Genomic DNA, 13,445 nt, shown 5'->3' with positions numbered 1-13,445 from the left:
GTCACATGGTATGGAATGTCCCTGTGGCCAGTTTGGGTCAGCTGTCCTGGCTGTGCCCCCTCCCAGCTTCTTGTGCACCTCCAGCCTTCTCAGTCGGTAGAGCATGGGAAGCTGAAAAGTCCTTGGCTAGTGTAAGCACTACCTAGCAACAACTAAAACATCGGTGTGTTATCAACATTGTTCTCACCCTAAATCCAAAATAACTCTATCCCAGCCAGGACAGTTTAAGTTGGTTAAACTTTTCATTCACTAAGATACGCACCGATTGAGGAGGAGAGAGTGTTTATGCATAGACAATGGTATATTTTGACACAAAGGTGTCATAAAACTAAGCAAATTCCCTGATCTGTGTCTGTATTTCTGTGTGCTCAGAAAGTACTCTTAATAGGCAGATTTTTTCTTCCAGATGTGTTTGGTGTTTCTCCCTTGGGAAGTCCTATGTCTCCTCATTCCCTATCATCTGATCCTTCATCCTCCCGAGATTCATCTCCCAGCCGTGATTCATCAATTGCTGCTGCAAGTCCTCATCAACCGATAGTAATTCACAGTTCAGGAAAAAAGTATGGCTTCACCATCCGAGCAATTAGGGTTTACGTTGGTGACAGTGATATCTACACTGTGCACCATATTGTTTGGGTAAGATAATACCTTTTTTTGCTTATATACAGCCACAGAAAACTGTGATGATGTATTTGCTTTTGAATTTTGTACCTATAGTATCTGTTTGTTGACAGTTACTGTGTATATCGTGTCGTTGTGCCAAACAATTTTCTGAGAATGAAATTTGTGCCTGTACGCAAGACCAGTGTTGGCTGTAGGGATGACATAAGCCACCTTTGGCGGAAGTGGTACCTACATACGATGTTGACCTTCTGCATGGGTCACTTTCACTTTTGGCAAGTTTGGCAATTGTGACCAGCCATGTCTAAGTTCAGAGTACTGTGGCTTAGAAAACCAAAGGATTAGCGCAGCCCCTCTTTGATTGAGGGCAGGATCTGCAAAACTAGGAGATTGTAAACAGAAATTGTTGAAATGCACATGGAGTTTATTAAACTGCATCAGTTAAGGGATTCATGAAAGTCAACAGTATTTTACTAGACACAAGTTGGCTGATTTCAAGCACTGACTTTCTTTTGTGTAGAAATGTGCAAATCATCTGGAATAGTGAATACCGTTGAGGATTCTATGGCACAGGAAAAAGACTGACTGTCTTGAATAAATAGTGAATTTTTCATCCTTTGTTACTGTTGATATGTATGAAGTGGGAGACAGGCTAAAGGAAAAGACAGCAGTTCTTGCATTTTATTGGTTATCAACCTCCTTAATTGTAAAATAAATATATATTTATGTAAATATGCATTTGTATTTATATTTATTATATCGTTAAGGTTGATAACAAATTACATATTTTATATAATTTATATATTATACATACATAAATAGAGAGTCTGTGTGTATAAACTAAAATATTTCTGCTACCTTAAAATAATTTTGAAAAATTGATTACAAATACATCAAAAGCCTTGAAGTTTTGTACAGTGTTTAAATATGTATTGTAGGTTTTGAAGTAGCAATACTACAGATGTGGTAGTGTATTACTCATGTTTTCATTCATGTTGCTTACCTCTCAGACCTATTAATCCATAAAGAACATTGAATCTGGAGAATGGGGTACATTTGATAATGGAATAAATAAAACAATTGGATTTCTTGCCACTGGTGTAGCATCACATCAGTGAAAGGAAGAAAGAAAATGGTACATTGCAGTAAAAGTGAAACCTTGGCTTTTTTTCAAAATACTATAGGTTTGTTGGGTTTTTTTAGCTCTGTAAGCACTGTAGGCTTCAGTAGTGGCTGCATGACTTAAAATTCTTCAAAAGCTCATTTTAGAACAGAATAAACTGTTTAAGCCACCTTCAAAATAATTTGCAATTCAGTTTGTTTTAGTCCTTTATCACCTTTGTGCTGCACTGTTCCCTCTAATGGGCAGCCTGGTGAATTTGAACCAAATGAAAACAATCCTTAACTAATATGGTGGAGTTAATTTTTGTCATGATTTGGGTATTTCTTGTGACCACTACCTTAATTTCATCAGTATTTCTCAGTGTCAGATGCTAAAAATCTTCATTCAATTCTGAAATTTTGCCGTGGGGAGTGAATCACCCCTTCTTTATCATGCATGAAAACTGCCCTGCTATACAGAGCTTACTTAATACCAGTGGCAACAAGCAGTGTTTGTGAGCTTTAAAACCATTCCAGGCCCCGTGTAAGTTTAAAGTTTGAGTAAGTAGTTGATGGTGAAATGGCTGGTCCGATTTTTCTTCTTTTCTTCCTTTATATAACTTAATATCTGTAAGTCTTCTTCATTGGCAACTGATTTCATAGAAAGAGTTAGTTAAACAAAGCCTACTCTTGAAAGTATGAAGGTTAAACAGGAGTCCATTTTGTGTATATTCTCTTCGTCCGATTTCCAGAATGTGGAAGAAGGAGGTGCAGCTTACCAAGCGGGTTTAAAAGCTGGAGACCTGATTACTCATATCAATGGAGAACCAGTGCATGGTCTTGTTCATACAGAAGTCATTGAGTTGTTGTTAAAGGTAACTCTTGGGCAACTGGGATACAAAAAAGCTTGCTGTTTTCACCAAGGATTGAGGGGTTATGTTTGTTTTCTTCAGAGATTAGTTGTCAGATTTTGTGGTTGTTCAAGTACAAACTTTAAGCTACTATTGCACAGATCTGGAGAAAGGTCAATGACTTCATGTATCCTGCTATGATTTTAGTTTCTCTGCAATAAACTGGCACCGCCACTGAGATAGCTGAAGTACATTCGAGGCACTGACACAAAGAGATGTCTCTGTCTCTCAAAAAATTTGGCATTTTCAAGCACTTTCTTCAATTCCCCCATCTTCATCAGGTAATTCAGGCTTTTGATGATGATGCTACTTCTCATTTTCTCCTTTTAAAGTGAAATCGATGAGGAAAAGTGGAAACAAAGAATATGAAATATTTTCTTGCCTACTGTACAAGAACTTGCCTTTCATAATTTTATGGCCCAAAAAGTTTTTGTCTCGTATATAGCCAGGCATGTCCCACAGAGCTTTTTTGCTTAATGAAGTTCTGATCCTGCAGTTGGACTTTTATGAATAATCTATCGCATTTTGTGGAGTTTTCCGAGGTCTATCCTGTTAGAAAATTATAGTTTTTCCTTAAAAACAAACAAACAAAACCCCCAACTTTTTAAAATGAAGGGTAGCATCTTAGCTTTTCACTGTAGCTCATCATATTGCAGTTTTTATGTAATCTTTTCAGCACAGACTAATGTAGGGCAGAATTATTTTAAACAGCTGTATATTTACTTCTTATATTATTAACAATTTATGGTATTACATGCAGCTTTGCCTGTCAAAGCAAGTAGTCAGTTATAAAAGAAGATTGGAAAGCAATGAAGTAATGGGGAGATATAAAAAGCTGAGGAAAGGTGCAAAATACACTTTTCCTTAAGTCTTTATTTTCCTTCTCTGAAACCAGGAGGAACTTCCAAGTTTTCCAGTTTTGCAAGAAATGCGTAAGAGAAAATTCTGTAAATTTAGGCAGTTGAGTCTGCAGTTGTTTTCCATGTCAGATACAGAAAAAGAGAAACATGACAACCCTGCACACTACTTACAAGAGTAAACTCAAAATGAGAGATTGTTGTTGATCCAAATGCGCTGTATCATAAATTAATTTGGGCTATTGGAATTCCTTTGAAAAGAAGTTCACTGTAGTGGTATACAGTGCTGGGCAGGAGGTATGAATTTTTAAAACATGATATAGATATTTCCAGTTGGTTTTATTTACTGAGTCATCTGTTCATGCAAATGGTCCTAAAAAGTTTGACTTAATTATATTTGTCACCTCTTTTGAACAAGATAAAAGGATTGTTTGGGATTGATAATGAAGATTAAGTTTTCTCCTCCATTTCGTCATTGTAACAGTTGGTATCCTGAGACATGAATGGCCAGTGGATGGACCACTGTGCAATGACAGATGTTCTTTGTGGGAAAATAGGATGTTTCTGTAGAAGCTTTCATCTTGAAAATCACAATCTTGGTCAATCCTTGGTCTCTTCCTGTCTAGCTACAATTACTGGAATTTCTCCTTGTCCCGAAGCTGGAATGGAGGAAGTTTAGGAAATTTGGCAGAATTTGAGATTTTTCCAATCATCGTTTATCTGACATAAATTAGCCTGGCAATGTCTGCATAGGGCTCCCTACGCTACCAGCTCTTACTCTGACACTGGAGTTCTGTCTGGCTGCGTTCGTGTTTGCGGTGTAGCTTCTATTTAAGGCAAAGTCATCTTGTATTACTCATACCTAAAGGTTTCTCCTACATTTTGGCAGAGTGGTAACAAAGTCTCGGTAACGACAACCCCTTTTGAAAACACTTCCATCAAGACAGGACCTGCCAGGCGAAACAGCTACAGGAGCCGAATGGTCAGGCGCAGTAAGAAAACCAAGAAGAAAGAGAGTTTAGAGAGGTGAGTAATCTTTTTGTTTCATGGTGAATGTTTCCTTGCTTGTGTATACATAACAATTCATTTAAAATATGAAGTTAATACAGTTCTCTCTGAACTAGACAAGGTTGTTCAAACCTTGTCTTCTACATCTTTTTACCTTCTTCTATGAGATCCTATGGTTGTAACACATCCTTCGAATCCTGTTTTGCCTAAACTAGATCTGTTAAAATAACCCCTAAAAATTTTGCATTGCACACACACAGATATGGGGAAGAAAGTGAGTGACTGAGGTTGCATCTTAATTTGGTTTAACTATATCTTTTTGTACTTGTTTAGTTAAACTTTCTATTGCTAAGTTTATGGGCATTTTTAGTTTTATGATAAGTTTATGTGTATTTTGTAAATACATCACTAGTACTTTATAGATATCCCTTCAGTTTTGGTGGGCTCTTAAATTAAGAAACTGAAGATTTATACTCATAAGGAGCTAACCATTATTCTGAAATACAGTGAGTAAATTTAGTACAAATAGATTCAGTTACTATATCTATCCCACCTATTAGCAAATCAGGATATTTTCTAAACTTCACACTCTGCAGTGTGGTTTGCTTTCGTGTAAACATAGGTTAATATTTGCTTTTCTGAGGTAATGGGAGAGGGAAGCAATGTCAGCTTGCAAGAGTTTTGCCTGTGGTACTAGTATCTTCTGTGCATCTTAACTTCTGGTTAATGCTGTGCTCTTCTCACACTAGGAGAAGATCTCTCTTTAAAAAGCTGGCGAAGCAACCCTCTCCTCTTCTTCACACCAGCAGAAGTTTCTCCTGCCTGAACCGGTCACTTTCATCAGGGGAGAGCTTGCCTGGGTCTCCAACCCACAGCTTATCTCCTAGATCACCTACTCCAAGCTATCGCTCTACTCCTGATTTTCCATCTGGTGAGTGTGAAGGAGTGGAGGGCAGAGGGAAAAGGGCTTGAAGTGTATTCTACTACTTGTGAGCCCCCCAGATCTGTTACAGTCAGCTAAGAGTAGTCAGTTCTGAGAAGCATAATCATTGAACAGCTGGTTTCTGTCTGGAAAAAGGGAAGAAGGTTCCTAATGCAAAATCAAAGGTGTTTTCATGATACAGTAGCACCTAAAAGGGAATTGTCCCAGCGTTTAAATCCAAGTCCAATGGCTATAAGTTGAGTAATAAACAATCCAAGTTTGGAGTAAAAAGTAGAATCTTGCCTACAAGAGGCTGATTGATAAAAGAATGAAACTGAGGAAAAAGTTGCTACATAATGGAACTAACATGGGCACTCATGAATGCAGATTTAATGCTGAAAAGATTGGCTGGGTGCTGAAATATGCATCTTTCTGGCTCCTAAAAGCCTGCCCCTTTTTCCTGTTTTACTTCTATCATGATTTCAGTGTGTACTAAAAGTGACTGCTGTTGTACAATCCTTTCGCAAAAGTAAACTATTTGGAAAGCCTTGATCATTGCTTTGAAGTGGCAGAAAGCATTAGCTATTCTATTTAAATAGAAGGAAGCAATAACATAAAGGGGATGAAGGAACAGAGGGAGAAAGGGAGAAATAGCAATATAATTGGAATGATAAGAGGTTTACAGCCCAGTCACTCAAAACCTTCCAAATTTTGGAACATTGTGGCAGCAGATGGCATGTAGGCCTTTGGACAGGTGAAAGTTCTGTGTCTCACTGAACATTTAGACAAGATTCAAAAAAATATTGCTAATCTTATGTTTGTTTGGTTTGTTTGTTTGTTCTTTTTATAGGTACTAACTCTTCCCAGAGTAGCTCCCCTAGTTCAAGTGCTCCCAATTCTCCAGCTGGTTCAGGACACATAAGACCCAGCACTCTTCATGGCTTGGGTCCAAAGCTTGGTGGGCAAAGATACAGATCGGGAAGACGCAAATCAGCTGGCAGCATTCCTCTCTCTCCTCTTGCACGGACACCTTCTCCAACACCCCAGCCGACATCGCCTCAGCGATCTCCATCACCATTGCTAGGACATTCGATTGGAAATACAAAAATAGCTCAATCTTTTCCTAGCAAAATGCACTCCCCTCCAACAATTGTAAGGCATATTGTTAGGCCAAAGAGTGCAGAGCCACCAAGATCTCCACTGTTAAAGAGAGTCCAATCTGAAGAGAAACTTGCGCCCTCTTATGGCAATGATAAGAAACACTTATGTTCACGAAAACACAGTCTGGAAGTGACCCAGGAAGAAGTAAACAGAGAATTGTCCCAAAGGGAAGTAACTCTTCAGTGCTTGGAGGAGAATGTGTGTGACATGCCATCACTCACACGAGTCAGGCCTGCAGAGCAGGGCTGCTTGAAACGACCCATCTCCCGAAAATTAGGTAGGCAAGAATCCATCGATGAGCTAGACAGAGAGAAGCTGAAGGTCAAGATAGTTATGAAAAAGCAAGATTTTGCTGAAAAAGCAAATGCACCTAGCAGTGAACCAGAAAATCCCAGTACCTTAAGATTGGAAGAAAGAGACAAAAAAGCATTCCAGAAGGTATTAGAAAGATCAAATCAGTTTGAAACAAAAATTGTTGCTTTGGAGACCCAGTCAGCTGGTGGCATACTCAAAGACACCCTTCAAAAGAATGCAAACTTGAGATCAAATGATGGTATTGCTTTAGATGCACAGATGTTGTGTCATGGGCCTCCGCCTAATGAACTCAGTCATATTTCTTATGACTTCAAAAGAATTTCCCCTCCGTGTACACTACAGGATGTGCTACCTCAGTCCTCTGACAGGATGCTAAATGGAAAGGGAGAAAACACAGATAAAAATGTACCAACAAAAGAATTTGTCAAATTTGAAAGATTAGATGGTAAACTTGCAAATGTTGATTATCTTAGAAAGAAAATGTCCATTGAAGAAAGAGACGACAGTGTCTGTCCAGTGCTAAAACCCAAATTGACATCAAATATTCATGAATGCCTTCAACTTAATACAGGCAGACCCATAAACATACAGCAGGACTCCACTGCAGTTGCCGATGGTAGAGCATTTATCGGCAGTGCACACGCTGCTCAGATTAACTCAGTTTCTTTTGTTCCTCTCAAGACCTTGAATGGCCGAGCAGACATGAGTGTGGAAAAATCAGCCCTTATTTCCACTGAGGCTCCTGTCAGAAAAAGTCCCTCAGAATATAAACTTGATGGGAGGTCTGTTTCCTGTTTGAAGCCAATAGAAGGCACATTAGACATTGCCTTACTTTCTGGGCCACAGGCTTCAAAGACTGAACTGCCTTTGTGCGTGCTGCCAGAAGGACAGAGCACCAGCAGTGATGGGGGATCTCCTAACCCCCCAGCACCACAAGGGAGTGGTGGGAAGGCAGAAATGGCCTGTCAGAAAGAGCCGTTGTTAAGCTATGCAAAATCTGGCAAAGTCAACGTATCAGAGCCTCGGGTTCTGCAAGCAAGCAAGAGTTCTCCAAATCCACCAGTCATCCCCGTGGCTGCAGAAGTAGTGACAGACAAAACGGTTTCTAGTCCAGCTACTAAAGGCAATATTTCTGTTATCGAAGCTATTCAAAAGAAAGACACCTCCCCTTCAAAACAGGACAATTCAGTGGAGACAAAGTCTTGTGTTATTCAAAGTCAGAGTGTTAAAACTACTCACACATACTCCAAACTTTCTGCTGTCCAAAGCACTCCTGAAAAAGCTGTAGGAAAAGAGAAGCAAATACAAAAGGAGTTGCCTGCCAAACAGCCAGTAGCCCAGAGAAGTTGTGAGCCTATCCCTGCAAAGGTGGAGGTGATTAGGGAGTCATCTCTGAAGGTGTCTGTCTCAGATGTCCTGATAACGAGCTACTCCAAAAGCAATGAAAAAAATTGTGCTGATTTTGCCATTCCGCCTCAGATGCAAGGAAAAATGCAGGCAGCTGGCCCCAAGGCACAACCTAAGGATGGCAGAGAATCACTGAAACAGCTAGGCAGAGATGACAGCAGTGTTGCTAGTAGTTTTGTGGAAAAGGACATAACCAAGCAGAAAGTTCTCAGTGAGTCTAAGAAAGTTATCGCAGAGTCAAAGAGTGAAGCTCTTCCATCCAAACAGCTCATGCAACCCTCAGTAGGCTGTGATTCTAAAAATGAGAAGTCTGCACTGGTTTCCTCTGTGCAGAAGGACAATACCAAAGATTTAGGAAAGAAAGATCCGAAACAGCTCGCTGACATAAGGCTTCAAACTACTGAGAGAGAGCAGTCCAGCCAAGTTCCTCGGCAACAACTTAATGCTTCAGGCTCCCCTGCTGTGAGAGACACTGTAAGCAGAAACTGTGCTGTAGATGTTCATGCAGGTGTTCAAGAACATGTGAAGCCTGCTGCCACCTACGTGGAAAGCAGCAGTAATAAACACAGGCCAGTCTCTGATTCAAGTTCCTCTAAGTCTAAGTACTTGGATAAACAGACATTGTCGCAAAAACCATGCACTCCAACTGTAAAAGAAAAAGAAACTATTATTCAGGTGTCTACCAGCTCCCGGAAAGATGGGAAACATGCCGGTAAAAATGCGCTAGATCCCCTTTGTTCTGTTTCAGGCTCTTTGAGAAAAACGAGTAATGAACATGTGCAGGCCGAAAGGCCTGTGAGTTTGGAGCATGGGTCAGTAGCCACCCTCCAAATGAGCAGCATCACTCCTGACACCAAACCCAAATCCTCTGCTGTTGGCCCGGTAGCAGCAGGCACAGAGAGTTCTAAGCAGATGCAGAGGCAAGAACCAGCAGGCTTGGGGGAATCTGCTGATCGAAAGCAACTTCACCTCAGTGAAAAACAAACCATGTCTTCAAAGTTTTCCACTGTGAAAGACTGTCTCTTGCTGAGCAAACAGGCAGACAGAAGTCCTAGTAACCAGATGATCTCTGCAGACAAAAGACCCGAAGGAAAAATATGCACTGACGCACTTTATGTTCAGCTTGACAGTGGGAAAGTAGAGCCTACCCTTTGCCTCGCAAACTGCGATACCAGAGGAAAAGGAACAGAAAAAGCGACTGCAAGTAGCAAAAGCTCTCAAGATTCAAAAGGGAAAGGACAAGTTAATCAAAAACAGCCAGAGGATGCAAACAAGCAGATTGCAATAAAACACTTGTCGGCTGCCAGCGGGCAGAGTTCTTGTCGTGTGGCTGCAACACCAGGAAAGCTGCTGACTTGTTCAGCCAATTTGTCTGAATGTAGACAAGAAGTATCTGTTCTGTCTTCAGCGAAGAGTGATGCATCTTCAGCGAAGGTTAAAGCAGGCTCACCTGAGCTTCCTGCAACCTGCAAGGAACTAAATAAGAAAAGCACCTCTTCCGCAGGGAGCGGTAAGGCGGAAATGACTAAAAGTGTTTCACTGATGGCTTTGCACAGTGCTGCTGTTGCAGTAGAAGCCCACCACCCTGCTTCAAACCTTGGGGGGAAACCCGGAAATCAAGAAAAGTCCTTTTTTGTTAACACTGTGGATGTAAAGGGAAAAGATGCCGTTCAGGCTCAGCAGTCTGCTTCAAGAAAACAGAATGTAGGTAAAGATTTATCCAGGTCAGCAACCACACCTGACCGTCCTAACGCACTTTCTAACGACAAAGACTCAGCTCGGCAGCGGCGAGGAAAGGAAGCTTCACGGAGCAGTCCTCATAAAAAATCCTGTTAACTGTGAGACCTGGCAGGTGTGAATTCAAGACTAGCTGAAAACAATGTCAATATATTGGACTGCCTTTAAACCAGCACTGTGTCGTGTCTTTGTGCAGCAAAGCTTTCATGTCACTGAAGAAAGAAAACAGGGGATATGTAAAGAAAGGACTTTTTTTTTCAAAATGCCTTCCCAATTGTAACCGGTAAAACTGTTACCATATAGTATTTGTACAAAAATACCTTTATAGCTGAGAGCTGTTGAAGAAAATATTTCCTGTGTAAATACCTAGCGATGTGTTTGGGGTTTGAATGTAGCATATATACTTCGCTGCTGATTGCATTGTTTACTCTCCCCTTTTTTAAGATAGTTGCTTTGCCACTTATTTGCCATAGTTGAATATGAAACCGAATTATTAAAACTCAGACCTGGCATGGTCTGACTGGAATGCCAAAATGCACAAGCATTGGTCTGACTGGAAAACAAAAACAGGCCACATTTTTACTTACTAAAAATCCTAGCTAGAGGTTAAAAAAATACTAGTACAGAACAAATACGGTGACTTATTGTGAGTTTTTACATGTATTTTTAATAATCCAATTTTGATAGTACTGTACCTGGCTGACTGCTTCACCAGATTTAACACAAGACCTAACTGCATCTCCCTGCCGCACAAAGCCTGTCTCTTAGAGTAGGTGTCATTGAAGCTACGGGAGGACCACTTGGTTGTCAGGGCATCCCAGCAAGAGTCATGTTCTCTGGTGAAATGGTGGTTCTCGTCTTGTCTATTGGGAGTGTGTTCTGTGACCTTCACCTAGACAAGGCTGAGACTCTGAAGCACATGCTGTGTGCTTAGTTTTTGCTGCAATCCTCTCTTGAGTTCCTTGAGCTTTTTTAAATTCAGGCCCTTACAGTGAGGCACAAGTATAAGCACATGAATTGCAGTACTAGTATGTTCATCCCTGTTTTTTAATACATTTAGAGAATACGTATTATCATGGCATATAGTTAGCTTCATAATTAGCTTCACACACCTGTAGCTTTTTTTCTATTTTATGACAAGATAAAAAGGAAAAAAAGCAGTTTCAGTATCATACCTTCAAAAAAGTTCAGGACATCCAATACATTTTAATACATAGCTGGGGCCTTATGTTGTAGACTTAACTTGCTGTTTTTAGCAAGTAATTCTGGGTTTCACATGCATTTCTAAATGCATTGAGTAGCTCCATACATTTCATAACATAATCTTTTTATTTGTATGCAAAAAAAGTAAATACTGTAATTATAAAAGAAGCATTTTGTAACAAAGGAACCTGTTGGAGCTATTTGGTGCTAGAATGTGACTGTCTTCTTACTTTTGCTAAGCCTTATTTAAATTTTGTATACCGTGGAACATGTAGACTTTGATCATTTTAGCGTAGAGGTATTTAGTTTGTTTTGAAGGATGAAAGGTAAGATTTGAAACATGTACAGAAGCACTACAAAACACCGTTGCAGATGCGTGGTTTTTAATGATTGGGATCAATAGAATAGTGGTTTTACTTATTTCTGTTATATGTACCCACAGTAGAGCTAGGCCCCTGCCTGTTTCATCAGGGCTTATGGATTGTCTTTCTGTCTCAAAAGCTAGAAAATTGTTCATAAAAGCACAGTGTAATCTTGACTTGGAGGTTTGTATGACAACTGACAGTGTGCAGAATTCGCTTCCCTCTGGTGAAAACTTTATTATACTGATTAGTTGAGTTGGATTACAGCAAACCATCATGGAAAGATAATATCACAAACAAGTCCTTCTGATTTTTCATGTGGCGCTAGAACATTTATACTGCCTTTGATGCATTCACAGAGGAGCTAGTGAGTAATGGATAGTATTTTTTGAGCAGTTTTAAAGATAAAATGGTCTTGACATTTACAGTTCATCTGTGCTTTGGCAGTTACTACAAATGAATGCTAATGCACTTCGAAATAACATTTCTGTCTGGGAGGTATTTCCTAGTTTACAGTCTTCTGCATTTTTTCAACTATCCTCTTGTTTCCTTTAAAGCACATCTAGCTATTTGTTTACAGTATACCTTTGTGTATATTTTGTATAGTTCATTATCACTTCTGACAAATAAGTTCTTTGCATTTTGGAAGTGTAACAGTGCTTAAGCTTGTGTTTATGTAGTACCTGTTTGTTGGTGTTTGCCTTATCAGTGAGCTGTTAGAGATCCTCCTACCTGTGTGCTACTTAGTCAGTCTTTATGTGAGCGTAGATCTGATGTGTTCTTTTGTAGACTTCCTGCTGTAGATTCTTCAGCTTACAAAAAAAAAAAGAAAAAAAAATTGTTAGGGTCTGTGCAATAAAGTGTTTGCAGTCTTATTTTCTCTAAGAAACTCCTTATGGATGTCATAATTGTTGTATATTGAACACGATTATTTATACTTATGCAGTTGCATAACATTGAAATAAAAATTCAGCATGAAATGCTGTTGTGTTAGCATTTTTCCTTGAACTGCTTTCACTCCTGTAACTTAAGGCACATCTGTGCTCTACTCAGAGGCGGGCAGTTGTTTGTTTTTTTTTTCTCTGGGGTCAGCTCCACCCCTTAAGGCAAATGCCGGCCAAGGATTTTGCATGAGGAAATGCAGTTTAGTCTGGAGACGGAGGAGGTCTGCATAGCTGTGTATCTCGTCTCAGGCAGTGGCTGGAACCACTGCTCTGCTGTTGGGTAGGTGGGCACGGGGTGGTATTGGACGACATATCCTGACTGGTAGCTAACAATGGCAGTAGGCTGTAACGTGACATTTAAATCTTTCCTCCAAAACATGTATCATCATTCATTATAATAGGTCAGTATGTTTTTAAATACCTTCTCAAAATACCCAATCTTCATTGGTTTTTTTATTCACGCTAAATTTTCAGCTTTAACAAATTCCTGGAGCATGTGTAAGTGCAATGTTTTCTTCAGTTTTGAAATCTCTACCCCTTGAATGTCATCAAATCTCCCTTTATTCTTTTTTTTCTCAGAAGATAAAATAGATGCAGTGAACCAGACAAGGGAGATGGAGCAGAGCACCTTAGTATCCAGTGGCCTCTTTGATGAAGAAAAATCCTTTTGGCAGGAGGAGCAACAGGGCAGGATTATTGCTCCCCTAATTTTCATCTTTCCACTTCTTGCAGAGGAGTGGCATCTATTAAAATACACGTCTTTACTGTTCCATTGCTGGTAGCTCTACACAGCTGGTTGGCACATGCCAGGAACTGTTTGCCTGGCAGGGGGGGGATATTTTTGTTCACATTTTATTATTGCATTGTTTTCTCTGTTTTTTCTCTGTACAAAACCA

General features: G+C 39.9%; 1 protein-coding gene across 3 annotated transcripts in view; it reads left to right on the top strand.

Moving 5' to 3' along the window:
- The window catches only part of LOC103893370 (microtubule-associated serine/threonine-protein kinase 4), a 175,890-nt gene extending 163,288 nt beyond the window's left edge, over positions 1 to 12,602 (top strand). For all 3 annotated transcript variants that reach the window (XM_019470261.1, XM_019470260.1, XM_009272469.1), the window contains 5 exons: positions 407 to 636; positions 2,475 to 2,597; positions 4,380 to 4,516; positions 5,248 to 5,429; positions 6,271 to 12,602. In XM_019470261.1, the coding sequence (XP_019325806.1) occupies positions 407 to 636; positions 2,475 to 2,597; positions 4,380 to 4,516; positions 5,248 to 5,429; positions 6,271 to 10,139 (4,541 nt within the window). In that variant the 3' untranslated portion in view covers positions 10,140 to 12,602. The remainder of the gene's footprint in view (positions 1 to 406; positions 637 to 2,474; positions 2,598 to 4,379; positions 4,517 to 5,247; positions 5,430 to 6,270) is intronic.
- The last annotated feature ends 843 nt before the right edge of the window (positions 12,603 to 13,445 follow it).

The sequence above is a fragment of the Aptenodytes forsteri genome, unplaced genomic scaffold (assembly GCF_000699145.1).
Source record: "Aptenodytes forsteri isolate BGI_AS27 unplaced genomic scaffold, ASM69914v1 Scaffold92, whole genome shotgun sequence".
Classification (NCBI taxonomy): Eukaryota; Metazoa; Chordata; class Aves; order Sphenisciformes; family Spheniscidae; genus Aptenodytes; species Aptenodytes forsteri.
The sequence above is the reverse complement of the archived record's forward strand: the minus strand, read 5'-3'. Positions and strand labels throughout refer to the sequence as shown.